The sequence below is a fragment of the Sciurus vulgaris genome, assembly GCF_902686455.1.
Source record: "Sciurus vulgaris genome assembly, chromosome: 3".
Lineage (NCBI taxonomy): Eukaryota > Metazoa > Chordata > Mammalia > Rodentia > Sciuridae > Sciurus > Sciurus vulgaris.
The window spans coordinates 66,562,347-66,588,090 of NC_136463.1; the positions used below are offsets into that span (position 1 = coordinate 66,562,347).

Genomic DNA, 25,744 nt, shown 5'->3' on the forward strand with positions numbered 1-25,744 from the left:
AAAAAACAAAAGCTAGATGTAGTGATGCATGCCTATAATCCCAATTATAAGGAAGGCCAAGGCAGGAGGATTGCAAGTTCAAGGCCATTCTCAGCCACTTAGCCAGACCCTCAGCAACTTGGGTAGACCCTACTTCAAAATAAAAAATACATATAAATGGCTGGGGATGTAGCTCCATGGTAGAGCACCACTCAATTCCTAATACCAGGAGAAGACAGATACACACACACACACACCCCAGACCATAGCTTAAGAGTTATCTTTTTTGTTGTTGTTGTTACTGAGGATTGAACTCAGGGGTGCTTAATCACTGAGCCACATCCCCAGCCCCTTTTTTTTTTTTTTTTTTGGCATTTTATTTAGAGACAGGGTCTCGCTGAGTTGCTTAGCGCCTCACTAAGTTGCTGAAGCTGGCTTTGAACTCTTGATCCTCTTGCCTCAGCCTCTCAAATTGCTGGGATTATAGGCATGCACCACCATGCCTGGCTCAACCAAGGTATCTTAAAGGAATATGTTAAACTGAAGATGTCTGGTGGTCCTTAGAAATGGAAATATTAGGGGGCTGGGGATATGGCTCAGCGGTAAAAGCACTTGCCCAGTATGTGTAAGGCCGAGTTCAATCCCCAGGAACACCGAAAAAAAAAAAAAAAAAAAAAAAAAGAAGAAAGAAAAGAAATGGAAGCATTAAAGAAGAGGTAGATGAACTCACAAAATTCAAAAAGTTCTGAATCCTTGTGTTCCCCCCATACTCCATACCCTGACTATAAGCTTGCCAAGCTATTTTTTAATTATAATTTGCTTTCCATGTAGCTTTATGTGCATGGAATAAATGTACAGATCACCAAATGAGAGTATCTAATAATTCTAACAGTTAAATTTTTGGTAAGTAAATCAGAGTTTATCTTTTTATATGCCAACATGGATAACTAAGGCAATCTGTCTGTGAGAAAGATCACTTCTGATGTGTTGACAAGTTGGATTTCTAAGGGATCGGGCCCTGTGCCATGAATTTTGCAAAGTAACAATGCTGGGCCTTTGGTCTGAGGGCTCCCTGTAATGAAACAAACTACATGTGCTACCTCTCCATGTCAGTGGTGTCCAGAGCCCGGATGCCATCAGCAAGAGGTTTGTCAGGGTCAGCAGAGATTTGCTCATATTGATAAGCTTGCATCTTCTCAAACAGTCGTGTTAGGTTCTCTTTGCGGATCCTCAACTGGGTCCACTAGGGCAGGGAGGGTAGAGCAGGAGTGAGGACTGTTATTCAGCCCTGAAGACCCAAGGCTGCTGTTCCCTCATCAAGAGATCCAGTGTGGGGAGCCTGGCAGACCAGCGAGTGGGGAACTGGGTTTATAGTACCCTGGTAGTAGTGGTGACCAACCCTGCCCATAGCACCCTGGGGGCCATGTGTCTATGTTACCTTTTCATCCCACTGCCACACTCTCCACAGGTCATTGATGTGCAACTCAGGCTCCACATACTCCTTTCGGTAGAAGGCAATAAAAGGCACCTAGGGTAGCAAGGAAACCGCAGTCACCCAGAAGAAAGATCTGCAAGGATCCCCTCTGCCAGAGAGTAATCATTTTTTTTTTTTTTTTGGGGACAATCAGCTTCAAGGAATTTGAAAGTCAAAAGCATGGCCTCCTCAACAGGCCCATCTAGGGGAAGATAATATTGCAGACAGGGTAGACTGTCCTCTTGTTCATGAGTCTCTGCTGGTTAAGGGACTACCTCTGGGTAAGGGGAAGAGGGGGTCCCTTCTGACTTAGGTAGCTACCTTTCCCCTCATTCTCTAACTAAATTTCTAACCAAAGGACTACTTTAGTAAGCCTGAGGAAGCTACCTCAAAATGCTGATTTCGCATGAAGCCCAGGGCTTCTTTAATCTTCTGAATTGTACTGGGCCCTTTTCGACTGAAGCTGCTGGTTGGCTGCCCTCTGTCTAGGTAATCACAGCTTTCCTACAGTAGGAAAAGAAAAACAAACAGCAAGACACTGTCACTTGCTTTGTCTTACCATATGAAACTGCTTCAGAGCAGAAGATGGCCTTCTAATGAAATCTAAAAAAATCTCTCTTTCTCTGTCACACAGACACACATACACTTTTCTGTATGAGGCGCACAGAAGCATGGGATAGGGAAGGAGCAGATCCCCAATCTTAATCAAGTGACTTTTACTTCATGTCAAACCCAAAATATCTTTTTTGGTTACCTGTAGAGAAATGGTTGGTGTTGCAAAGGCATTCCTGTAGATCCAGTCAGCTTCTTCTTCTAATTCATCATCTTCAGCCCCCTTGACTGGGATGGAGCGGAGCTGCAGCAAGTAAGATAAGAGGCTGAGACTGACTTTAACTTGTATTCTGCTTATGAAAACATATGCTGCTTCTGGATATAAACTGTGATACTTTGGCACACATTTCCAGTACCCAGCAGTGTTGTCTGACATGAAACAAACACTTCACAGATCTGCTGAAAAGCTCCATTTCACGTTCCACAAGCAGGGTGATAAGTCTATTTCCTATAAGAGCTGGACTTCTTGGACTTTGGCCAGATGGGGTTCAAAGGCTATGCTAGATACTAGTTAATTTCAGACTGCTGAAATTGTTTGGTGGCTATAAGATGAGGGTGAATCAGCAGAAGGCAGAGGCTGGTAGTTTCTTACCTGGAACCTCTCAGGCAGGTCAGTGGCTCGGATTTCGTTGTCCTGATCTGTGAGGTGGCTGCTTTCCAGCTCACTGGGCTCGTACATCTCAAAGATGCTCCTGCGGCTCACACGCTTCTTGGTGGTCTTCTTGGGGCGCACTCTGATTTCACCTTCGGCCTCATCATCCTCATACTCATACTCTTCCTCAAGTTCTTCATCATACTCATTGTATTTCTCAAATTCATCATAATCGAAATCCACACCAAAAATCTCCTGGGCTTCTTGCAGGGCTCTGTAGGTGAGGAGAGAAAAATGTAGACCCTGCACACATCCTTGACTTGCTCCAGGGAACTAAAGATTAGAAGAGTAAATATAAAAGAACCATATTCACTACGGAATAAAGGCTTAGCTGGGGGATATTTCTAGGTTAATTATTGTTTAACAGAGAATAAAAAGCCCATCTTTGGCACTTGTCAACAGAAATCAAATAGCAACAGGGCAGATGGGTCTAACACCCTACTTGGCAGATTGATCTGTTAAGGCAGTACAGTAGTCTCTCAAGCAAAAGCATTTCAAGTTATTTTTTATTATTATTAATATTTTTTGGTACCAGGGATTGAACCCAGGGCACTTAACCACTGAGTCACATCCTCAGCCCTTTTTTATATTTTGTTTAGAGACAGGGTCTTGCTGAGTTGCTCAGGTTGGCTTTGAACTCATGATCCACCTGCCTCAGCCTCCCAAGCCACCAGGATTACAGGCATGTGCCACTGTGCCTGGCAAGTTTTCTAACAATTAAGCTTTGATGCTGGTACCCTTTTCCCACAGAGGCCTCTGACCTCCTTCCTGGGTGGGCATACTCAATGCCTTTATCACCACCTCGTACCAGACCCCACTTACGCATCTGTGTATCCGGGAAGTTTTTTCCGCCACTTGGGTTTTTTCAGAGGCTGTCCATCATCATCCACAATGAAATCATCAATATCTGGGTAGGGAAGTTAACAGGTTAGTACTCAGAGTCAGAGCCTGATGTAGGACTGAATGGTTTTAGTTCCTGCCAGTGAGAAGGGTACAAAGACTGAAAATAAACTTTTGTTTCAAATGCAGGGGACTGTAGCTGAAGAACGGCCTTCTACTCTTTTCCTAGGGGCCAGGACAGCCCAACAACTATGTGAACATTGTTTTCCCTGCCCAGTGCCACATACCTGACTCTTCATCATCTTCTTCTTCCTCCTCTGGAGGAGCCATGGGGGCCTCCACAGCTTCCTGTCCTTCTTCCCCTTCCCCATCCTGGAATATTTCTTCTGCAATAGCCTCTTTTTCATGTTCTTCCTTGCCATATTCCTCTTCGTCATCATCCTCATCATCTGACATTTTTTTGACGCGCCGGTACTTTTGCTGGTGGTGAGAAAACCTGTCTCATCAGGATCTGAAGTGTAAGAATGCCTGCTCTTTAGTCTCATTCTCATCTTCCCACTACAGTTACATTAGCCAAGGGAGATTGAAAAGAATATGTTGAGTGATGCTCTTTTGGCCCCATGGCCCACCCTTGAAACTGACAAGCCTTTCTTTAATAGGCACTCAGATCTGGGATGCAAATCTAGGCTTCACAGCATATTGAGCATCTTTTTCTTCTCTGAAGTTCCCCAAACTGTTCTGATGTGTTTCCTCTCCAAAGGATACAATTTTAAGGGCTTTCCTTCACCCCCAGGACAAAGACAAAGAACACACTTACGCCTCGTTTCACTTTGACACCCAAATTCTCCTCAATGAGATCAAAATCATCATCCTCCAGGCGGTCATCAAAAGATGCTGAAGAAAACAAAGTGTTACCAATGACAATGAGGAGGCCCCTTTCCCAATGCAACTTCTACTCCAGTCTCACCTGACTTGAGGAAAGATTACTCACTGCGTTTTCTCTTCTTGTGGCCAACATCATCTTCGGAATCACCAGAGTCACTGCCTTCATCCTCTTCCCCATCATCTTCATCATCATCATCATTGATAAAGCCTTTCAAATTGCCTTGTTCATCTTGATCATCTAGATTCTCCTCCTCCTCCTCCTCATCTGGAAAACATGTATGTATGAGGCATGGAAATCAGGGAACAGAATGGATGGTTGTACAGGGCCACCTGCTTAACTGTAATTATCCATCCACCCTGAACCTAATGACTCAGGTGCCACATAAACTCTTCTGCTCATGTAAAGGTATAAAACATGGCCATCAACTTGGAGCACCAGGATGGTTTATTTTCTACATTAACCATTTGTCTTAAGAAAAGACTGTCTTTAATTTCTTTGATTTTATAAAATTATTAGTGGCTGTTTTATAGCCACCAATAACCTATTTTCCTCTGTTTACAAACTCAGTGGCTACATTCCTTCTTTTAGTCATAAATCTTTGATAAAACTTACATTTCCCTTTAAAGTCATTTTACAGTTCTCTGCTGATGATCCTAAAAGTTGGGTTTGGCTAGAGTAATAGGAAACTAGGTACATAAGCACTGCTAAGACTAAAAGCACAATGCATTCTATATGTATCTATTTATTGTCTGTTCCCTCCTTCTAATGTAAGTTCCACAATAGCTGATGTTCTGTGTTCCTTCTAAGCACAGTGCCTGGCATACAGCAGAGAGATGCTCTAAGCATTTTCCAAGAATGACTGAAAGTTCTCAAGCTGGTACCTCATATGTGAGAACTTCTGTGCTCAGCCTGAGCCTTTCATCAGCAAGAATCCAACTATCCAAAGTTTAGCAATAGTGGGGAGAAGCTTGAAGCTGGGGCCTCCTCACCATCATCCTCCTCTTCCACAAATTTCTTGGTGACTCGGGGCACCACTTCGCCTTCATCATTGTATTCTTCTTCTGACTCCTCAGCCTCACTTTCCACAAAATCAGACATTGCTGCAGCTTCTTACAGCTTGCCTGAAGAAGACTGAGGAGGTGGGGATCAAAAAAATTACATGATTTTACAGAGGGCTCTTAAACCTTTGCATTAAAAAATCTTTCAGCCATCTGTCCCAGCTCTGAACAATCATTTCTGCTCAGAAAAGAAAGAATCAGATAGCCAGAGGTGTAGTTTAGTGGTAGCGCACTTGCCTAGCATGCACAAGACCTTGGGTTTGATTCCCAGTATCTCTTTCTCTCTCTCTCTCACACACACACAAACATGATGACGCCAACTCTTTCACTTCCCAATCCTCCCAGGGTTGCTTCTCTCCTGTATATTTAAGGGGGGGAAAAAAAAGCAATTATACTGAACTTGTATATGTATCATCTCTCTTACCCAGAGTTTTATCTCACTTACTATTCAAAGGCAGGAATGGGTGGATGAGGAAATAAACTAATGTATGGACAATTATGTAGGTGGGGACGTGGTGGCAGAGTGATATTCTGTGACTTGCTCTCAGTAGGCTGGGGCAACAATATGTGTCACCTTTATAAAAGGTGCTTTCATACACACTATTTCTAGTTATTAGCAGTCAAAAGTAAAATCCCTTTTCGACAAACATGTCATGAATTTGAGGCCCCATGTAAGACCGCTGGTTGGGAAAACTTGAGTGGAAAAGTGTCTTTTTAGAAACATTAGAACCATGACTACATTTCTATCATTTACTGCCCTTGCAAAAAAATCCTGAAAGGTTTCCTTGGTCAAAATATAGGCAACATATTTAAAGAAAGATAGAAATAGTACTGTGCTTAATTTTAGAGATTATATTCTGATCCCATCACCTAATATCTATTAGTGTATCTGGATATCAGTTCATCAGGAAAATGACAGCACTACCTACGTCACAGGGTAGCTGAGAATATTATATGACATGGGGAAAGAACCTACTACCTACTATTTCAATAAATGTTAACTGGGTTTGAATTTGAATCCTGGTTCTAATTTTCCTTGGCATTCTACAATCCTGTACCAACCAATCCCAACTTCTTCTTCTTCTTCCCATTTTCAGACTCAGGCGATGCCTGGAAGTGGCAGTGGAGAACACTAAGAACTGTAACAAGAACTTTGATGGGTCTGGAGTAGGACTTTAAAAAACAGTACACATCACACAAATCACAAAAAACCTAGCAAGCTGGACACAGGGTGCATACCTGTAATCCCAGTTACTTGGGAGGCTGAGGCAGGAGGATTGCAAGTTTGAGGCCTGTCTGAGTAACTTAGGGAGACCATGTCTCAAAAAAACCCAAAAAACCAAAAATAAAAAACCAAATAAACCCCCCAAAAAACGAAAAACAAAAACTGGGGGGAATGGCCATAGATCAAGTCCCATACTGCTAATGAACAAAACAGAAAATAAGAAACAAACCCAACCAAAACTAATACAGGTTTTATTGCACAACTACTAAGTGCCAGACACTTAATATATACCCTGATCCTGTTAATACTTACATTGTCTTGTGAGTTATAGCACACTTCTGTATCCATTACAAAAGGGAGGAAATAAATTGAGAGAAGTAAAGTCTCTTCCTCAAGGTGACACAACTATTAATAGTTAAGGTCCACCTAACTCCACAGTTGATTGTACTGTGTTAGTAGTTCTCAAAGTGTGGTCCAAGCACCACCCCCTCTTTTCTCTCATGAGCACAGTGGAGTTTTTCAGATATTATATAACAGGTGGCATTAGAACAGACAGAATGCAGAAACATAAGAGAAGTCATCTGTATTCTCTTAAGGCACACAATAAAAAGTTCTGCTAAAAAAAGTAAAAACTTTTTTTTTTCAAGGGGATGGGCAGTACTGTGAATTTAACCCTGGGGTGCTTTACCACTGAACTATATCCCCAGTACTTGTTATTTTGAGACAGGGTCTCACTAAACTGCTGAGGTTAACCTTGACCTTGTGATTCTCCTGCTTCAGCCTCCCAAGCTGCTGGGATTACAGGTGTGCCCACTCTGCCCAGACCAAAACAATATCACTCTAATCATTCATTCTTTCATTCATTTATTTATGGTGCTGGGGAGTGAAGCCAGGGGTAGTTAATCACTGAGCCGCATCCCCTGCCCTTGTCTAAGTTGCTAAATTGCTGAGACTTGCTTTGAACTTGCAATCCGCCTGCCTCAGCCTCCTGAACCACTGGGATTACAGGTGTGCACCTGGCAATTTTTTTGTTTTAAATACTATTGTTATTTTTCATAAAAAACATTAATTATGTTAAAATGCAGTGGGCTTAATACTTTATAATTTTTAAGACTATAAAGAGATCCTGAGACTGAAAGGTTTGTGAATCATCATAGGGCCCGGCAGGGCCACCACAAAGAAAACCTTAGGATTAGACTGATACCCTTTTTTATAAAAATTATTTTAAGATCTGATTCCTTAAGGTCATTTAGCTTGGGTACTGCCAAAAGTGAATGTCTTAAACTTCTGCCAATCAAATCTGCAGCTCTAATTTTACTTTTTACATTGCTCTCTCAGCCCTGAATTGAGCCACTAAAAATAGATCATAGTAGTACAGCGACCCCTCCATAATGTGCTTTAATTAGGTTATGAGACCCCCAAATTCAGTCTTTTAAGGTTTCAACATCTTCAAATTAAATGCCAGTTCCTACAGATCAGATGCCCCCAGCCTACTCACCAGAAGAGAGAGCCTACCTGATCAGACAACCTGCCTTGTATCCCTGGGGCAGTTGGTGCTCTGGGTTGCATGCACACAGTTTAGGAAGACAGCTGTGTTCTCCTCCCTTCTACTGCCTAGGTTAGTAATGAAGCACATGGTGTGCTATAGCTGGGGGATGCCTCTACTCTAGCTCAATGTCAAAAGACTACCAGTTAAAAAGAGGTGTATCAGAAGCAATCCTGACTTGCTACAACTTGCAGGATCTAGATGTGTACAGAAAGTGCTGCAGCAGCACTGCAGGCTAAGGATACCAAGTGGCAACTATTCCAGAACAAAGACAATAAAATTTTTTCTTTGTATATGACTTTCCCACCCCACTCCCCAGCACTGGGAATTAAACCCAGGGGTGCTCTAACATTGAGATACATTCCCAACCCTTTTTATTGTATTTAAAAAAAATTGAGCCAGGGTCTTGCTATATTGCCCAGTCTGGTCTTGAACTTGCAATCCTCCTGTACTAGCTTTGTGAGTAGCTGGGATTATAGGCATGTGCTATAGCACCCAGCTTGTAGATATCACTGATACCTGATATTTGGGACCAGTCTAATGTGGTTTGGATTTTGCATTTAGTATTTACACTCTTAAAATTTTCCCCAAACTCAGAATGTAAGTTAAATTTGCAACTGGAATAAGAATAGGAATGGGGTGATGGAGGAGACGATTTCTCCAGGCAGAAGTCCAGGGTGGATGTGGCAGAGAGAGAGGGAAAGAAAGAAAGACGGGGAAAGAGGATGGTAGTTACCATGACATTTTCTGGAAAAGAAATGAAGCTGGGATCATATTGCCACAGGGGAGGTCCTCAGCAGTCTCTCCCTTTGAACAAGAAGTTGTTGGAGAAAAATTAAGAGAACAGAATGAAAAGAGACCTCATCTTTTAATTCTTTCAGCTTTACAGCTTCAATTAACCCATTCTGTTCCATCATTCTAAATGTGGACACCTATAAAAACTTAAATTGAGCCAGGTGTGGTGGTCCATACCTGTAATCCCAGCAACTTGGGAGGCTGAGGTAGGAGGATCACAAGTTCAAAGCCAGTTTCAGCAATTTAGTGAGGCCCTAGATAGCTTAGTGAGATCCTGTCTCAAAATAAAAAAAATTAAAAGGTTAGGAATATAACTCAGTGGTAAAGAGTCTCTGGGTTCAATCCCTAGTACCAAAACCAAAACCACAAACAACCCCCACCACAAAGCTTAAATTGAGCAACAAATGTACCACTTATGGTAACTATGAAATAATTATTATGTTTTTAGATGTCTATTCTTTAGAGACTAGATGAATAAATGATTAGTTTGAAAATACATGTATATTTCATATATGTACATGAAACCATATATAAACAATATACAAACTCTACATTGTGTTTTCCAAACTATTTTAATGCACCTTTCAATTTCATTGAAATATTCATAGAATTGAAAACTTTGGACTTAATGGGTTAACATTTACTATTTTGTTGGGGTGCATAGCTTTATGGTGGGACTTGGGTATGTAAAAATGAGTAAAATGTGCTTCCTATCCTGATGTAGTTCACAATCTATCTCAAAAAATTGTAAATAAAGCTATGACAAAAGATCACTGGGGTTAGGGATATACAGCTCAGTGGTACAGCACTTGCCTACTGGCACAAGGCCCTGGGTTCAATCCCTAGCATCATGAAAGCAAAGTAAAACAACAAAACCCCCATAATTAATGCTGTATTAAGCTATTTATTAGGAAGATGAGATCGATGTGAAGACAGAAGTTGGGGAATACTTCAAGAAAGGTGATGCCTGAATGAAGAATTAAGAACATACTTGAAAAAGGCAACATGAGCAAAAACTTGTGCTTGATAAAGCCAAGTAATCTATGGAATAGTACCAAAATCTGTTGTAGAATTTAAACTATAAGACATTTCAAATTATGTATTTTCTGAGCAAGGGTCAAGGCCTGTTTCAAAGGTATTTATTAGTGAATACCCAACTTGGAATCTAAAAACCCAAAAGTTAAAGTTTCAGAGCCTACTTAAGTTCTTTTTATTGGGGGGTTGGAAGTACCAGGAATTGAAGTCAGGGGCACTCAACCACTAAGCCACATCCTCAGCCCTATTTTGTATTTTATTTAGAGATAAGGTCTCACTAAGTTGCTTAGTGCCTTGCTGTTGTTGAGGATGGCTTTGAACTCACCATCCTCCTGCTTCAGTCTCCTGAGCCAGGATTACAGGCGTATGCCACCATGCCTGGCTTAAATTCTTTTATTTTTTCATTTTTGTATTAGGGGTTGAACTCAGGGGTGCTTAACATTGAACCACATCCCAGGGTCTCAATAAGTTGCTGAGGCTGGCTTTGAACTCAGTCTTCCTGTCTCTGTCTCCCTAGTCACTAGGATTACAGGCATGTACCACCATGCCTGGCTTAAGTTCTTTTAAATCTAGGATTTAGAATCATTAAACCAAGATGTTAAAACACAAAAAAATTGTTTGTTATTTTAACATGCCCATCATATTTACAGGAAAATTGTCTTAGAATCTTTTCAATGACGATCTTTTCAGTAAAAAAGCATTATTGTCAATATTAGTTCCTAACATTGATAATATAAAAATATTATTTGTCACTTTTCTTTCCACGTTTCCTTGGGGAACAAGGAAAGTGCAAAAGAGGAGCAGAAACAAAAGACACATGTAACCAGATTCAGAACCCTTGCAACATAGGGAGAGAGAACAGTTACTGAGCCTTGTGCCACACACATGTTCCTGCTCTACTGTAGGGGCTGGCAATCTTTTTCTCTATTACAGCCAGATCTGCCTTGCAACACAAAAGCACACAGTATGTGAATGAACAGATTGGCTTCATTTGGCCCATAGGACTTTGGTGACAATTATTCAAAAGTATAGGTCTTCAAAGAATTGATGATGAAAGTACCAAGACATCCTGCAACAGGGGAATATAACCTGGTTTTGAGGAAGTGCCTTTACACAAAGACCTTTGGAGTGAGGAGTGAACAAACTAGAGAAATTGATTCCTTCCAGAGGCGAACTGGCAGGGAAGTGTTGGGGTTGGAGAACTTTCCAGCATAAGCCATGCACTGTGGTAGGAACAGAGAGGGCTGGTTTGATGGGACAGGGAGAATGGTTCATGAGTCAGAGATGGAAGACATAGGGATTTCTGCACGATAATTTAAGAATTTTAGACTCTAAGGTGCTAGGAAGACAGTTCAGTGTCTAAAACAATTTACTTGCTAATTTTATGATTACTAAGAAGGAAATACACTCACCTCTGAGGTAAGTTTAGTTATGCTAAGATGTCAAGAATAGGTAGGGGCTGGGGTTGGGGTTCAGTGGTATAGCACTTGACTAGAATGCGTGAGGCACTGGGTTGGATTCTCAGTACCCCATATAAATATATAAAATAAAGGTCCGTTAACAACTTTAAAAAAGAAGAAGAAGAAGAAAAAAAAAAAAAAAAAAAAGAATAGGTAGGATAAGGCATATGGAGCCAGGGGGAAGAGGAGCCAGTAGAAAAAGTGGGTAAGAACTTGGTATCTGGTAGCTAATGTCCTAAGGTCAATGTAACCAGGGCATGGGGAAGGCAGAAGAACATGAGGGAGGAGAGAACTGCTTATGGTAACCCAGGCAAAAGATGGTGGCTTGGAATAGGGTGGCAGCAGCGAAGATGGGAGGATAGAAAACAGATTTCGGGTAAAGGAGTTATTGAAAGGCTGGAGAAAACATGGAGTAAAGAAGGGTTAAAGATGAGTCTCAGAGTTCTGGCTTTGGTATAACCACATGGTTGGAGCACTACCATGGGAACATCATGTTTGGATTGATGGGAAGATCAAAATTTATGTTAACATAACTAAACTAATATAACTAAACAGGAATTATGACATTATGATTCTGGAACACAGAGAAAAGGCTGAACTAGGAACTTAAGAAACTGAAAGAAAACTTAAGGAACTTAAGAAAACAAAGTTTTCAGCTTTCAGATTGTAAATAAAGCCCGGGGACTGGATCATCTAAGGAAAGAATGTAGAGGATTAGGGATTAAACTGAGAGAAATCCAACATTTAGACATTACATAGAAAGGAAAAGTGGCTAGCAAAGGAGAAATAAAATATGGAGAAACTGTTTTGAATATTCCAGAGATTGAGGAAGATGAGAACAAAGTATCCATTGGATTTGGCAACATAGAAGTCACTGGTGACCTGACAAAGAGCTATTTTAATAGTGGTCAGGAAAAAGAGATTGGTATGCAGACTGAAGAAAGAATAAAAGGTGAGTTGGCACAGGCAGAAATCCGGCCATGAAGAAAAAATTTAAAAATTAGGATAATAGTTGAAGGAGCATTTGAGAGATACCAGGATATAAACTGTATTCTGATGGAAATAGAGTTTTCTGGAGAGAGGATTTGGTGGTTGATTATATGGAGAAAAACAGAGAAGAAGGAAGTCAAGGATTACACACAAGACTGATAGTGGTGCCATTTACCGAGATGAAGAACATAGAAGCAAAGGACAATTTGTTTACCTCCAAAGATCAGATATTTCCATAGTAGGCTTTCTTCTCATGGAAGAGGATTTATAGTGGAAAAAAGTAAAACAGTGACTGTGTTTCTAAAAATACTTTCTTCTTCTGGAACTGGGGATGGAATCCACAGGCATCTACCACAGCCCCTTTCATTTTTATTTTTGAGAAAGGTCTAAGTCACTGAGGTTGGCCTTGAACTTGGGATTCTCCTGCCTCAGACTCTTGAGTAGCTGGGATTACAGGTGTGCACTACTGCGTGGGTCCATACTGTATTACTCTTAAAAAAAGATTAAAATTCTAGAGTAATGCTATACTAATCTAATCTAGTAGTCCGGACAAAAAAAAAAAAAAAAAAAAAAAAAAAGAAAAATGAAAGGGAGCTTGTATTGATGGAAGGGAGACTAGTCATGGAAAAGGGCCCAAGATTCACAGCTGATTTGGGAGCAATCATGCTTTTGTAATCGAAACACTGAAGACAGGCCAGGCATGGTTGCACAGGCCTGTAGTTTCAGCTACTTGGAAGCAGGAGGCAAGAAGACTACTTGAGCTTAAGAGTTGGAGCCAGCATGGATAACACAGCAAGATCCCATCTCAAAATAAAACAAAAGAGCAAAAACAAGGAAACACTGAAAACTTAGAAACTGGTAACTTTTAATAAACTGAATTTGTTTACTGAAGAAAATTTTTGCTGAAGAAATTTAAGCAAACCCAATATTGCTGACACTCTGGTGTAGCATATTCCTTTGCTACTTATGATATTACATTGAATTTCTAAGGAAGTATTTCAGAGAGCTTAAGTTTCCTTCTAAAGGAAAATAAGTATCAGTTCTACTGAGAACCCAGGGAAACGATCTGCTCCAGCTAGTTCAGGCGTGTGCATGGAGAAAAATGCAAAAACGCAGGATAAAGTTTTGATTTAATGAACAGTCTGATGTTTACAGCAGGCGTTAGCAAACGTTTTGAGAAATGAATCTATGAAGAATGAAGGGATTCCGTACTTCTACAATATCTCTGATCTTTAGAAAGGGATGAAAGATGCAGCCATCTACTTCAAGTTCTTACTCTATTATTCAACAATACGGGAAGAGCTAGAATTTAGTATAGCACTCTCGTCTGATGGCTGAGCTGTTCAAAATCTGGTAGTAGTCACATTCCCTGAAAAACAATTTTTTCACCTGATCCCAGGCAGAAGCCCTAGGTCCCTTCCATTCCTAATCCTTTCCCGTGGCCGTTTTCAGAAATTGCGGAGAGAAGGATGGGATCCCAGGAAGCCTGTTGATTCAACGGGCCATCCAATTCACGGGTTCAGGATGCGACGGCTTTGAGAGAAGCACTGAGACTGAGCAACTATTCTGTTTTCCTCTCCCATTCCCTGTAGACAGCAGGGAAGGCCTCCCCCCCGCCCCCCCATACTTCTTCCCGCATACGGCTCCCCAGAGCCTCTTCCCTTACGGGACCAGGCCATAAGAGCCCGGTTCCGCACCTGACCCATGCAAGAAACACAATCTCCAGTCTGAACTTTACCTGCTTGAAGCCCGCCGTTTCTCTGATGCGATAAGCCCCCACTGAGGAAAATGGAGTCGTCGAACCGAGACTGGGAAAGGATACTAGGGACCCACGGCACGACCCCTCCGCCGCCACCGCCGCCACCGCCGCGGCTGCTGCGTCAACGTGCTACGTCACTTCCGGCTCCCTGTCACTGGGAGTGGGCGGACTGTTCCTACCTCTCTTCTACAGGGTTCTCGGGGAGTTTCAACAGAGAATGCGAAAGCTAGCAGGTAGTGTTTCGGGAAGGCAGCTGCCAAAGGGTCCCCCAAACAGAGCAAGGGGATTAAAAGCAATCTGACTGGGGGATGATGGGGTGGGTTTCTCAGGCCGCTCTAGCCAAATGAACCATAAAGATCAGACCAGGGCCTCTTCACTTCCGCCTCTCAATAGTTCCGCCTTCACCTTCCGGTTCCGGGGAGGAGCCAAATTTTCTTGGAAGATTAGGGGTTGCGCGATCTACTTAGGATGGCTGTTGTACAGCTACTGTTGTTTGGGGGTTTGTGGAGCGTTGTGGGGGCGTCCAATCTGGCTGTAGTTACTTGCGGCTCTGTGGTGAAGTTACTTAATACGCGCCACAACGTCCGACTGCATTCACACGACGTGCGTTATGGGTCAGGTACTGTCGGGCACCCGGTTTGGATGGGCGGGGGAGGCCCGGTAGCCTCTGAAGGGGGCGGAGCCTTGGAGACTTAGGGGTGCCCTGGGGAGGCTCATGAGGTCCAGAGGGGGTGAAGAGCGGAGTAGTTCTAAGGGTAATTTCGTCGTAATACCAGCTTCTATTTGGTGAGCTAAGTGCCAGGCAAGTCGATATGTCCTTTTTTTTTTTTTTTTCCAACCACAGAGCTACATCTCCACTCTTTTTATTTTCCATTTTGAGACAGGGTCTCACTAAGTTGCCGAGACTGGCCTCGACCTTGGGATTCTTCTGCCGCAGCCTTCTAAATTGCTGGGATTATAGGCGTGCGCAACCATGCTCGGCGTTTTTTGTTTCTTTCATTTTTTTAACAGTCCAGTGCGATAGATGCTATTGTTATCCGCACTTGAGAAAATAGACTCGGAAATTAAATCTCTTGCTCAAAGCCTTGCAACTAAGGTTTGACTCAAATCAGTTAAGATTCAAAACCTTTCAACTGCTTTGGGCTGTCACTAGTTTGGGAGAAACACGATGTAGAAAATTATAGTAAGTGCTGTGTCTCTGAAGTTTTAAAATCCAAGAATTTACTCTTTGATTACAATAGTCTGCCTTCTAGCTCATTTGGTATTTAGCTCCTATCTTTTGGTCCCTTTTTACTCAATCTTATCCTCCTTGTAAAAAAGCAACACGGGTGTGGTGGTACGTGCTTGTAATCCCAGCTACATAGGAGGGAGAAACAGAATGATCTAAGTTTGAGGCCAGCTGGGGCAACTTTTAGACTCTGTCTCAAAATAAAATTTTAAAAAAGGCCTGGAGAAGTAGTTCAGGAGTAGAGTATTAGCCTAGCATGTGAAGGACCCTGGGTTCAGTATTGCAATTAAAAAAAAATAACAACAAAGAAAATCTTAAAGCAGTGACAGACATTGGCATTGTAGAGGAAGCTTCTTTGCCTTTTTTTTGGCGGGGGAGGGGGTGCAAGCGTTGGGGATTCAATCCATGGCCTTCCAAGTGGTAGGCAAGTACTCTACCACTGAGCTAAATCCTCAGCCCAGGAAACTGCTTTTTGCTATATGAAATTAAAATATTTAATAGTCAGTTACTTAAGGGTCCATTCATTCAGAATAGATTTAATAAGCTCCTACCATGTGCCTAGTATTGTTCTAGATGCAGGAGATGCAGTAGTGAATCAATCAAGTTACAAGGAAGATAATAAAAATAGATAAATAGAAAAAAGTTTAAGGACTGGGGCATTAACTCAAATGGTAGAGCACTTGCCCAGCATGCACAAGGCCCTGGGTTTGATCCCAGCATTACAAAGGAAAAACAAAAAACAAAATCAGTTAGTGAGGAGTGATAAACTTCTAAGATAACTTGGATGACCAGTTATGCTGTTCGTTCAGAGATGAAGGAGTTCCTCAGATGGACTAATCTGTGATTCATGTTTCCCAAAACCTGTCTGACCAGTTAGAGAGGGAAATGAGTTGTCATTACTGGGATGTCTTAATAATACTAGCAACCATTCAGTGAATACCTACTATATCTCAGGTTTATTGCTTTTTTTTTTTTCTTTTTTTTTAAGTTTTAGGTTTTGGTACCAGGGATAGAACCCAGGGGCCACTCAACCACTGAGCCACATCCCCAGCCCTGTTTTGTATTTTATTTAGAGACAGGGTCTGAGTTGCTTAGCACCTCACTGTTGCTGAGGCTGACTTTGAATGCACCATCCTCTTGTGTCAGCCTCCTAAACTGATGGGATTACAGGTGTGTGCCACTGCATTTGGTCTCAGCCCTTTTTAATATTTTATTTAGAGAGAGGTCTTGTTGAGTTGCTTTGGGCCTCACTAAATTACTGAAGCTGGGTTTGAACTTGAGTTCTTCCCACCTCAGCCTCCTAAGTCGCTGGGATTACAGACATGCACCACCGAGCCCAGCTTATTGCTTTTTAATTTGATCTGATTCTCTGCTTTAGATCTACTTAATTTAAATGGAGGTGGTGAGAGGCCTAGCAATAGGACTCTTGATAGTTTCAAATACTCTTGAGGTGGTTCTGATAGGCAGCCAAATTTGGGATTCAGGTTCAGTCTGGAGTGCAGGAGGATCTCTGCTGAACCTGAGATACAGAGTTAGATACAGTAATATTAGATACAATGATGGTTGAAGAGTGATGGGAGTAGATGAAATTGTCCAGAGTGAACTATGGTTCTCAATATGAAAATTACAATAAGTGCTGTTGTTATTCCGAATTACTTGAGAAACTTGTTAAAAATACAGATTTTTTTTCCTGACCCCCAGTATATTTCAGAATCTCTAATACAAATAGATGAGGTCCATGGGCTCAGGTTATGGCTGATTGATAGGGCGCTTGCCCAGCAAATGTGAGGCAGTGGGTTTGATCCTCAGCACCACATAAAAATAAAGTAAAAAAAAAAAAAAAAAGAGAGAGAGAGAGAGAACACAATTACTGACTTCTTTAAAAAAGAAAAAAATAGGGCAGGGTTGTGGCTCAGTGGTAGAGTGCCTGCCTCGCACGTGTGGGGCACTGGGTTCGATGCTCATCACCACATAAATAAATAAAATAAAGACATTATGCCCACCTACAATTAAAACAAAACAAAACAAAAAAAACCCTGTGTTTAAAAAAAAAAAATAGATGGATATAGATGATGTCCAGGTATAGAATTCTGGGTAATCCCAAAATTCTGGAATTGGTGGGAGGAAAAAGTGGGTTGAATAGGAAGTATGAAACGGTAAGAAATAAAAAGTAGATTATGATATAGTAAACAGTATTGTGCATAGTGAGAGAACTGTGAGGCAGTAACCAGAAATGGAGCTTGTTTGCCCCCAACCTGCTGCCCTTTTTTTTTTTTTTTTTAAGATGTAACAAAGTCACCACCTGGTTGGACAAGCCAGTAGAGAGGAGCTGATAGTTTGTTGCATTTACCAAGATGATTAGTACAAGGCATAAAGTGTTAAATGGTAAAAGGGAAATATCAAAACTTGTGATTAGGCAGGGCCATGAATCTCAAGGCAGAGCTGGGAGGAGCAGGTGAGAGTATTTAAGGTAAGTAGTTAGAAAATATGAAATTCTTTAAAAGAATGGCAGTGATTAAGTCCTGGGATGCGGGTCAGTGGAATATCCCTGGAGTTTACGAGAGAGTAATCTGTTTGGAGGAACTTGACAGAAAAAGCTGGAGAAAGATGTCCTTGTATGAGATGCCATGCAATGGAGTGACTATGAAGTTCTAGAATTAGGTTTCCTAGGTTAAGCCCCAGCCTTGTTAACCTCAGCCTCATTAGAACTGCATAACCTTGGGCATACTACTTAGCCTTTCTAATGCTTCATTATAAAATGGGGGTAATAATAATTACTATCTAAGAGAATAGATACATGTTTTAAATAAGAATATTCAAGCAAAGGACTTGCGGTAGTGCCTGATACCAAGTAACTGCTCAGGACATATTAGCTAAGTATGAATTACTGTTTGTATGTATTTCCTTTTTAAGTCTGTAGCTACTTTCTTTTTTTTTTTATATTTTTTTATTTTTTGGTACTAGGGATTAAACCTAGGGGTGCTTAACCACCAAGTCACATTCCTAGCCTTTTTTATTTTTAATTTTGAGACAGAGTCTCACTAAGTTGCTTAGAACCTCATTAAGTTGCCAGGGCTGGCTTTGAATTGTGATCCTCCTGCCTCAACCTCCTGAGCCACTGGGATTACAGGTGAATGCCACAGTTTCTGGTTGTAGCTACATATTTAACTCAGTGCCTTTTAACCTGCAGAATTGCACCAGTTAAGGCAGGATTAACCAGATTTAGATGTCCTAAGAGTAGTTTTATAATGTATTGATAGACCACGTAACAGGAGTTTGGGAGTTATAATGGCTACTTGGATTAAAGTTGATGATATAAAGTTGTCTTATTTTAATTACAAAATATGAAAATTTTTATTGTAATGCATAGTGTAAACACTGAGTAATACTACATATGTGTTAAAATTATATACTTAGATACCTGGCATATATTAGGGATTATCCAGGCTAGTACATACATGTAAATATTGTCTGTACTTCAAAAAAAATCCACACATATTTGTGGATTTGCATCTAATCCTTTTGATACAAATTCTTGGAATTTTCCGATCCAGTATTCCCTTAAGTATAATATATGATATAATAATTAAAACCACAATATATGAACATGTTTAATATTTTCACAGATACTTTAATGTCATAGAAAAAAATATTACCAAGTATGTTTCCTCCCTACACCTCCATGCCCGTTTTATGACACAGGGCACATTACTGGCCATAGCATAGGATCATAGGATTAGATTAAATTCACTTGCTTTTTTTTCTCCCGACTGTAGGTAGTGGCCAGCAGTCAGTAACAGGTGTGACCTCTGTGGATGACAGCAACAGTTACTGGAGGATACGAGGGAAGACTGCCACAGTGTGTGAAAGGGGAACCCCCATCAAATGTGGCCAGCCCATCCGACTGACACACGTCAACACTGGCCGAAACCTGCATAGTCACCATTTTACTTCACCTCTTTCTGGAAACCAGGTGAGGTGGCATACAGTGGGTCACTGCTGCTCTGCAATAGTATTGTTTTGTTTGAGCTCCTGGTTCTTAACCCTTTCTTTTCCAGATGTAAATGTTCTTTTCTGCAGACCTGGAAAAATGACTTTTATAAGTGTGAAGAAAATTGTTTCTGGTCAAATGGAAACTACATCTAAATCAAATCAAGACATGGGAAGAAAAGGCAGAATATATATAAATTAACATAAGTTCTGATAAATTCTGCAGTAAACCCAATGTTTCCAAACTTGTAATAAAAATAATTATTATTTTTAATGAGGCTAACTAACCACAATGGAAAAATGAATTCTACCTTTTTTTTTTTTTAATACCTTCATTTTATTTAGTTAGTTTTATATGGTGCTGAGGATTGAACCCAGTGCCTCACACATGCTGGGTGAGCACTCTACCACTGAGCCACAACCCCAGCCCAACCTTTTTTTTTTTTTTTTTTTTGGGTGCTGGGGATCGAACCCAGGGCCTTCTGCATGCTAAACATGTGCACTTACAATGAGCTATACACACAGCCCCTCTGCCACTTTTTTAAGTCTTGAACTTTCATGGGATGTAAATCCCTTAATGACTTCTTCCCTCTGACCTCCCCTACTTTAAGCACAGTTTTAGCAATGAACACCTTGTGTTAGTAAAGTTGCCAGAATTGATGAAATAATATTGATACAGTATTATCAACTAAGGTACATAGTTCATTTTAATTTCCTTACTTTTTTACCTAATGTTCTTTTTCTGCTTCAGGATCCCACATTACATTTAGTTGATATGTCTTGATAGGATCCTCTTGGTTATGACAGTTTTTCTAGCTTTCCTTGTTTTTGATGTCCTTGACAGTTTTGAGGAGTGTTGTCAGGTATATTATTGATGCCTCTCTTTTGGAATCTGACATTTTTGTCATGATGATACTGTTTATAAAGGATTTTGGGAGGAAGGTCACTGAGTTAAAAGTGACTTTTTCCTCACATCCTATGAAGGTTACATGTTATCTACATGATTTTTGATTGCTGATATTGACTTCACCTGGCTATAGTAGTGTTTTAGTGGGTTTCTCCCGTAAAGGTACTCTTTTCATTTTACCCCTTTTTATTTTGTACTCTTTGGGAGGAAGTCACTGTGTCCAGTCCACAGTTAAGCAGTGGGGAATTAAGCTCCCCTATTTTAGGCTGGAGTAGTTACATAATTTATTTGGGATTTTTCCATTTGGAGGATTTGTCTCGTTTCCCCAGTTCATTCGTTTATTAATTCATTTATATCAGTATGAACTCTTGGATATATATTACATATTTTGATTTATAATCAGTATTGCTGTCTTCACTTTTTTGCTCAAATTATTCCAACTTTGGCTATTGGGAATTCTTCCAGTTGTCTCAAGTTCATTTGACAGAATCTCATTGTGTGTGTGTGTGTTTGTGTTTTAAAGCACTTGTTTACTTTCTGGCACTAAAAGATGCTTGAGGTTCATTTTGTTTATTGCTTGCCCCACTCTTAGACTCTTCCATTTCTCCAAGGATCCCTGCTTCCCTTTATTGGAGAGTAGTGTTAGAACTAAAATCTAGGCTTTATATGAGCTTATTGCTATTGGGATGTTATTTCTTTTAGGCCCTCTTACCTGACACAAAGAAGTATATGTATGTATGCTAACCTATACATCTACACATATATACTGATATGTTTAGCCATCTGTGTATTGTTAAACATGAGTTTTTATTAATACCTCCAGCTTTAATCCATTACCACATATATCAGTCTAGCATGTTTATTTGTAAATCCCTGCTGCAATATTGAGGTACCAAGCTTCTACCATCTGCCATCCATTTCCTCCTTCAGTTCTAGTATACAAATATAGTGTTAGAATTGTTAACTGGCACTCCCATGGAGTACTTATTTATCAAGTAAGTGTTCTGTGCTTAAGTGTAGTTCCTTTTATCTTTAGTTTTACAGACTTTATTTCCAAAGGTCTGCTTTTTATTATCTAAAATTATATAGTTATTAGTGTATATTTAAGTCAGATGTTTCTGAAAAAAATTTTAAATCATCATTGTATAAAACCCTAAATATTTGGTTTGAAGGAGAATGAGTTTTAGATGTGGAAAGGAATATAGAGAACCTGCTATGTTTTGTTCAATTAATATTTACTATTTTTCTGGGCATAGTGGTGCATGCCTATAATTTGAGTGACTCCAGAGGCCAAGACAGTAGCATTGCATGTTCAAGGCTAGTCTGGGTAACATGGCAAGACCCTGTCTCAAAATAAAAAGGACTGAGGATGTAGTTCAGTGGTAAAAGGCCTGTGGGTTTAATCCCCAATAGCAAGAAGTAAATAAACAAAGCCAAGTAACAAGCTTTATAAAGTATTTTGATAGACCAGGTATAGAGGCACATGCTTGTGGTTAACAACTTGGGAAGCTGAGGCAGAGGAATTGCTTGAACCCAGGGGATTGGGTCAACCTAGGCAACTGAGCAAGAACCCATCTCTAAATAAATAAAAATGTTTTAAGACTATTATAGAGAATAAAAGGCAATATAGTACTAATTGCAAACTAAGGGTTTGAACCATAATCTTATGGCAACTAATTTTTCTCTCATATACTATGTTTTCTGTCCCCCACCCCCAGTTTATTTTATTTTTTAACACTGGAGAGACTGTCATTTGTTACTGTTGACTTAGCCTTATTTTTCTTCCCATTGCCGCCTTCCACTCTTCATGCCTGTGTGTTAGCCATGCTAATGTTGCCACCTTCTGTGTTTTCTAGGAAGTGAGTGCTTTTGGTGAGGAAGGTGAAGGAGATTACCTGGATGACTGGACAGTGCTCTGTAATGGACCCTACTGGGTGAGAGATGGTGAAGTGCGGTTCAGACATTCTTCCACTGAGGTACTGCTATCTGTCACAGGAGAACAATATGGTCGGCCCATCAGTGGACAAAAAGAGGTGCATGGCATGGCCCAGCCAAGCCAGAACAACTACTGGAAAGCAATGGAAGGCATCTTCATGAAGCCCAGTGAGCTGCTGAAGGCGGAAGTCCACCATGCAGAACTATGACTCTAGAAGCTCTGAGCTGCTGTCACCACACAGTGTTCATAGACATCTGTTGCTGCTTAACCGTGGGATCCCTGCCACAAGTAACCTGTGTAGCAGGTTGTCTCCATTGAGAGGAAATTGCACAATAGAAAACAGTGGTTGACTTTGGAAGCTGCAGCCCTTTGCATTTGAATTGGTTGCTCTCCCAGATTTGGGTCAGTTCTGAGCAGAGGACTTGTTGAAGGTGCAGGTGCTTTTTATTCTTACTGGTAAAAAAAACAAAAACACAAAACTAGGAGAATTTCTTCTTAGCTGGGAAATTTGTACTCCTCAGGAGATTGGAATCATGGATTGTTTAATGACTCCTCTTTTTTGTTTTGCAGTGCTAAGAATTGGGCCTTGCGCATGCTAGGCAAGTGCTCTACCATTGAGCAAGACCCCCCTTTCCGTATCATGGATTATTCATGTGTGTGACTTTTCCCCTGTGTATGACTTTTCCCCATTTTTCTTTCTCCAAAATGATTTAAAAAAAAAAAAAAGAAGAAGAAGAAGAATTCTATTAGTCATTGTGTTATTTACTAGGTGTGCTATTGAATTGCTTAATTCTTAAGTCCTAAGACTCTTGAGATGCTGGGAGTCTTCAATGTGGGCCATTATAAGAACTTTACTTGCATCCAGTACTTTCTGTACCTTCACTTCTCCCCAGGTACCTCATCTTTATTAGATTTTTGACTAATTATGGCCAAAGACCCTCAAAAGAATACAGCATAATAAGTAGCTAACAAGGGGCTGGGGTTGGGGCTCAGTGGTAGAGTACTTGGTTAACATGAGTGAGGCACACGGTTCAGTCCTCAGCACCACATAGAAATAAAGTTATTTAAAAAAAGGAATGTTTAAAAAAAATTAGCTAATGAAATGTTTTACTCTGGATCTTAATGCAAATGAAAAAAAGACAGGAGTACAAAGAACCAATGCTATATATATATGACAAAATATATATATATATATTTTATTAGTTGTTGATGGGCTTTTATTTTATTCATTTATTTATATGTGGTGCTGCTAATCAAACCTAGTGCTTCACACATGCTAGACGAGTGGTTTACCACTGAGCCACAACCCCAGTCCTGAATTTTTTCTAAATACATATATACTTTTTAGGTGTAGATGGATACCTTTATTTTAATTATTTATTTATTTTTTTATGTGGTGCTGAGGATCAAACCCAGTGCCTCACACATACCAGGCAAGCACTCTAACCACTGAGCTACAACCCCAACCCCTGAATTCTTTTTTTTTTTTTTTTTTTGTGGTGCTGGGGGTTGAACCCACGGCCTTGTGCTTGCGAGGCAGGCACTCTACCAACTGAGCTATCTCCCCAGCCCCTGAATTCTTAAAAGTAGTAAATTTTGGGATAGAAATCCAGCCGTGTCTGATTCGCTTTTTTTGCTACACAACAACTGTGTTTAGCTCCTGGAATACAATCCTCCCTCCCCCTACCAAAGGGAGAGATGTCTTTTTTGGAAAAAGTGAATGGGAACATTTTTTTTGTTCTTTATTCACACCCTTTCCTTCTTTACTGTGTCAGTTAATTCCAGAAAGTTAATTCCTATAGCCTTCAAGCATGGTTGTGAACTGAAGTAGCTGCCATCTGCTGGAATTTTGGTGATTAGCAAACTTTTTTATTTTAAGGAATTACTGACTTTTTCTTTTCTTTTTTTTTTTTTTTTTTTTTTCTTTCTTCTTTGCTTTGCTTTGAGTTGTTGATGTTGAACATTTAGAGATCACTAGTTCTGTGCCAAGACATGGCCTATGACATTAAAAGATTTTCTTTTTTGGTACCAGGGATTGAACCTAGGGGTACTTAACCACTGAGCCACATCCCCAGCCCTTTTTATTTTTTATTTTGAGACAAGGTATTACTAAGTTGCTTAGGGCTCACTAAATTGCTGAGGCTGGCTTTGAACTCGAGATCCTCCTGCCTCAGCCTCCCTAGTTGTTGGGATTACAGGTGTGGGCCACCTGGCAAGACTTTTTTTTTTTTTTTTTTTTCCCCAGAGTGGGGGTCCAAACTTGGCCTTATGTCTGGTAGGCAAGTGCTCTGCTACTGAGCTAAATCTCTCAAGACTTGATTTTTTGGACCAAGACTTATTTCAGAAAACTGAGGCCATGAATAAGTAGAACTTCTTCTCTGTCTTTACCCCGCCACCCCTTATTCCACTTAAGTTGCATTGATTTTCTTTTATTTTTTTAGGACATTTTCTGAAATAAGTAGAGAAATAATAACAAATAATTAAATTGAAAATTCAAGGTATGAAGTGGTTGGGAGTAGGTGTTATAACAGTCTGGAGGGGAGGGAAGAATAGAAGTTCACTGGATTAGACAAAAAAGGGAATAAAGGGAAGGGAGGAGGATGGGAATAGGATGAATCAAACAACTTTCCTATGTTCATATATGAATACAAAACCAGTCAAACTCCACATCTTGTACAACCGCAAGAATGGAATCCTAAGTTATACTACAGCTATGTATGTATAATATGTCAAAATATACTCTACTGTCATGTATATCTCAAAAGAAATTAAAAAAAAAACAGTCTAGGGAGAAGGAAGGAAGTATTTCAGCTGAATAAAGGAAATCAGATTGGAAAAGGTAGAGTAGGTAGACGTGTTGCAAGGCACTCTTCCTTAAGAGTTGTTGGGCCTTCCCTGAGGACATAGTCTGACAGAAAGCTGGAGACTTGAGGATTACATAGAAATATAGTGGTTAAAAGATAAGTATGATCTTGAAATAGTGGTGGAGCCCTTGGGGATATATGAAATAACTGAGAGGACTAGATAAGTGGAGGTATAAAAGCAACTCTGGGTAACATGCAAATTGAAATGGTGCTTTATCTGTAAAAGCCAAAAAGAATCTCTGAGTAAATTTTGAAGGATGTTTGTGAAGATTAGGGCATTACTCAAAGGGACATAATGTATTTCATAACACTTACTTTGAAACCCTCAGAATATTTTTAGCTTCTATTGTATTAGTAAATCATTCAGATGCTCATAACATCATAGCAATTCTAAAGGACTTCTGTCCAGTTCCCTCATTTGACAGAGAAGGAAACAGGCAAAATTAACCCTGACCTGAACTGACCTTTAATTCTTAATTCATGTAATTATGTATGCTTCCCAAACTAT

At 40.3% G+C, this 25,744-nt stretch overlaps 2 protein-coding genes across 4 annotated transcripts in view; one reads left to right on the plus strand and one right to left on the minus strand.

Annotated features, from left to right (window-relative positions):
- The window catches only part of SUPT6H (SPT6 homolog, histone chaperone and transcription elongation factor), a 32,737-nt gene extending 18,288 nt beyond the window's left edge, over positions 1–14,449 (minus strand). The window contains exons 1-12 of one of the 3 annotated variants that reach the window (XM_079133100.1): positions 14,291–14,440; positions 9,245–9,341; positions 5,433–5,574; positions 4,549–4,707; positions 4,375–4,451; positions 3,845–4,037; positions 3,540–3,624; positions 2,658–2,931; positions 2,208–2,309; positions 1,841–1,957; positions 1,418–1,507; positions 1,080–1,222 (exon numbers count right to left, since the gene is read on the minus strand). In XM_079133100.1, coding sequence (XP_078989226.1) covers positions 1,080–1,222; positions 1,418–1,507; positions 1,841–1,957; positions 2,208–2,309; positions 2,658–2,931; positions 3,540–3,624; positions 3,845–4,037; positions 4,375–4,451; positions 4,549–4,707; positions 5,433–5,541 — 1,349 coding nt within the window. In that variant the 5' untranslated portion in view covers positions 5,542–5,574; positions 9,245–9,341; positions 14,291–14,440. Of the gene's footprint in view, positions 1–1,079; positions 1,223–1,417; positions 1,508–1,840; positions 1,958–2,207; positions 2,310–2,657; positions 2,932–3,539; positions 3,625–3,844; positions 4,038–4,374; positions 4,452–4,548; positions 4,708–5,432; positions 5,575–5,738; positions 5,860–9,244; positions 9,342–14,290 lie in introns of all 3 variants that reach the window. The other 2 variants (XM_079133099.1, XM_079133098.1) reach the window with 2 other exon arrangements.
- A 270-nt stretch (positions 14,450–14,719) lies between these two features.
- Positions 14,720–22,852, plus strand: SDF2 (stromal cell derived factor 2). The gene is made up of 3 exons (XM_079133101.1): positions 14,720–14,930; positions 19,316–19,512; positions 22,293–22,852. The coding sequence occupies exons 1-3, from the start codon at positions 14,780–14,782 to the stop codon at positions 22,578–22,580; spliced, it is 636 nt and encodes a 211-aa protein (XP_078989227.1). The 5' UTR covers positions 14,720–14,779; the 3' UTR covers positions 22,581–22,852.
- The last annotated feature ends 2,892 nt before the right edge of the window (positions 22,853–25,744 follow it).

Bases quoted from the DNA above. Each gene is read 5' to 3' on its own strand.
- SDF2 (XM_079133101.1), top strand. From the start codon at position 14,780: ATGGCTGTTGTACAGCTACTGTTGTTTGGGGGTTTGTGGAGCGTTGTG. The intron at 14,931-19,315 runs GTACTGTCGGGC...TCCCGACTGTAG, and splicing joins CGACGTGCGTTATGGGTCAG to GTAGTGGCCAGCAGTCAGTA. The intron at 19,513-22,292 runs GTGAGGTGGCAT...TGTGTTTTCTAG, and splicing joins CACCTCTTTCTGGAAACCAG to GAAGTGAGTGCTTTTGGTGA.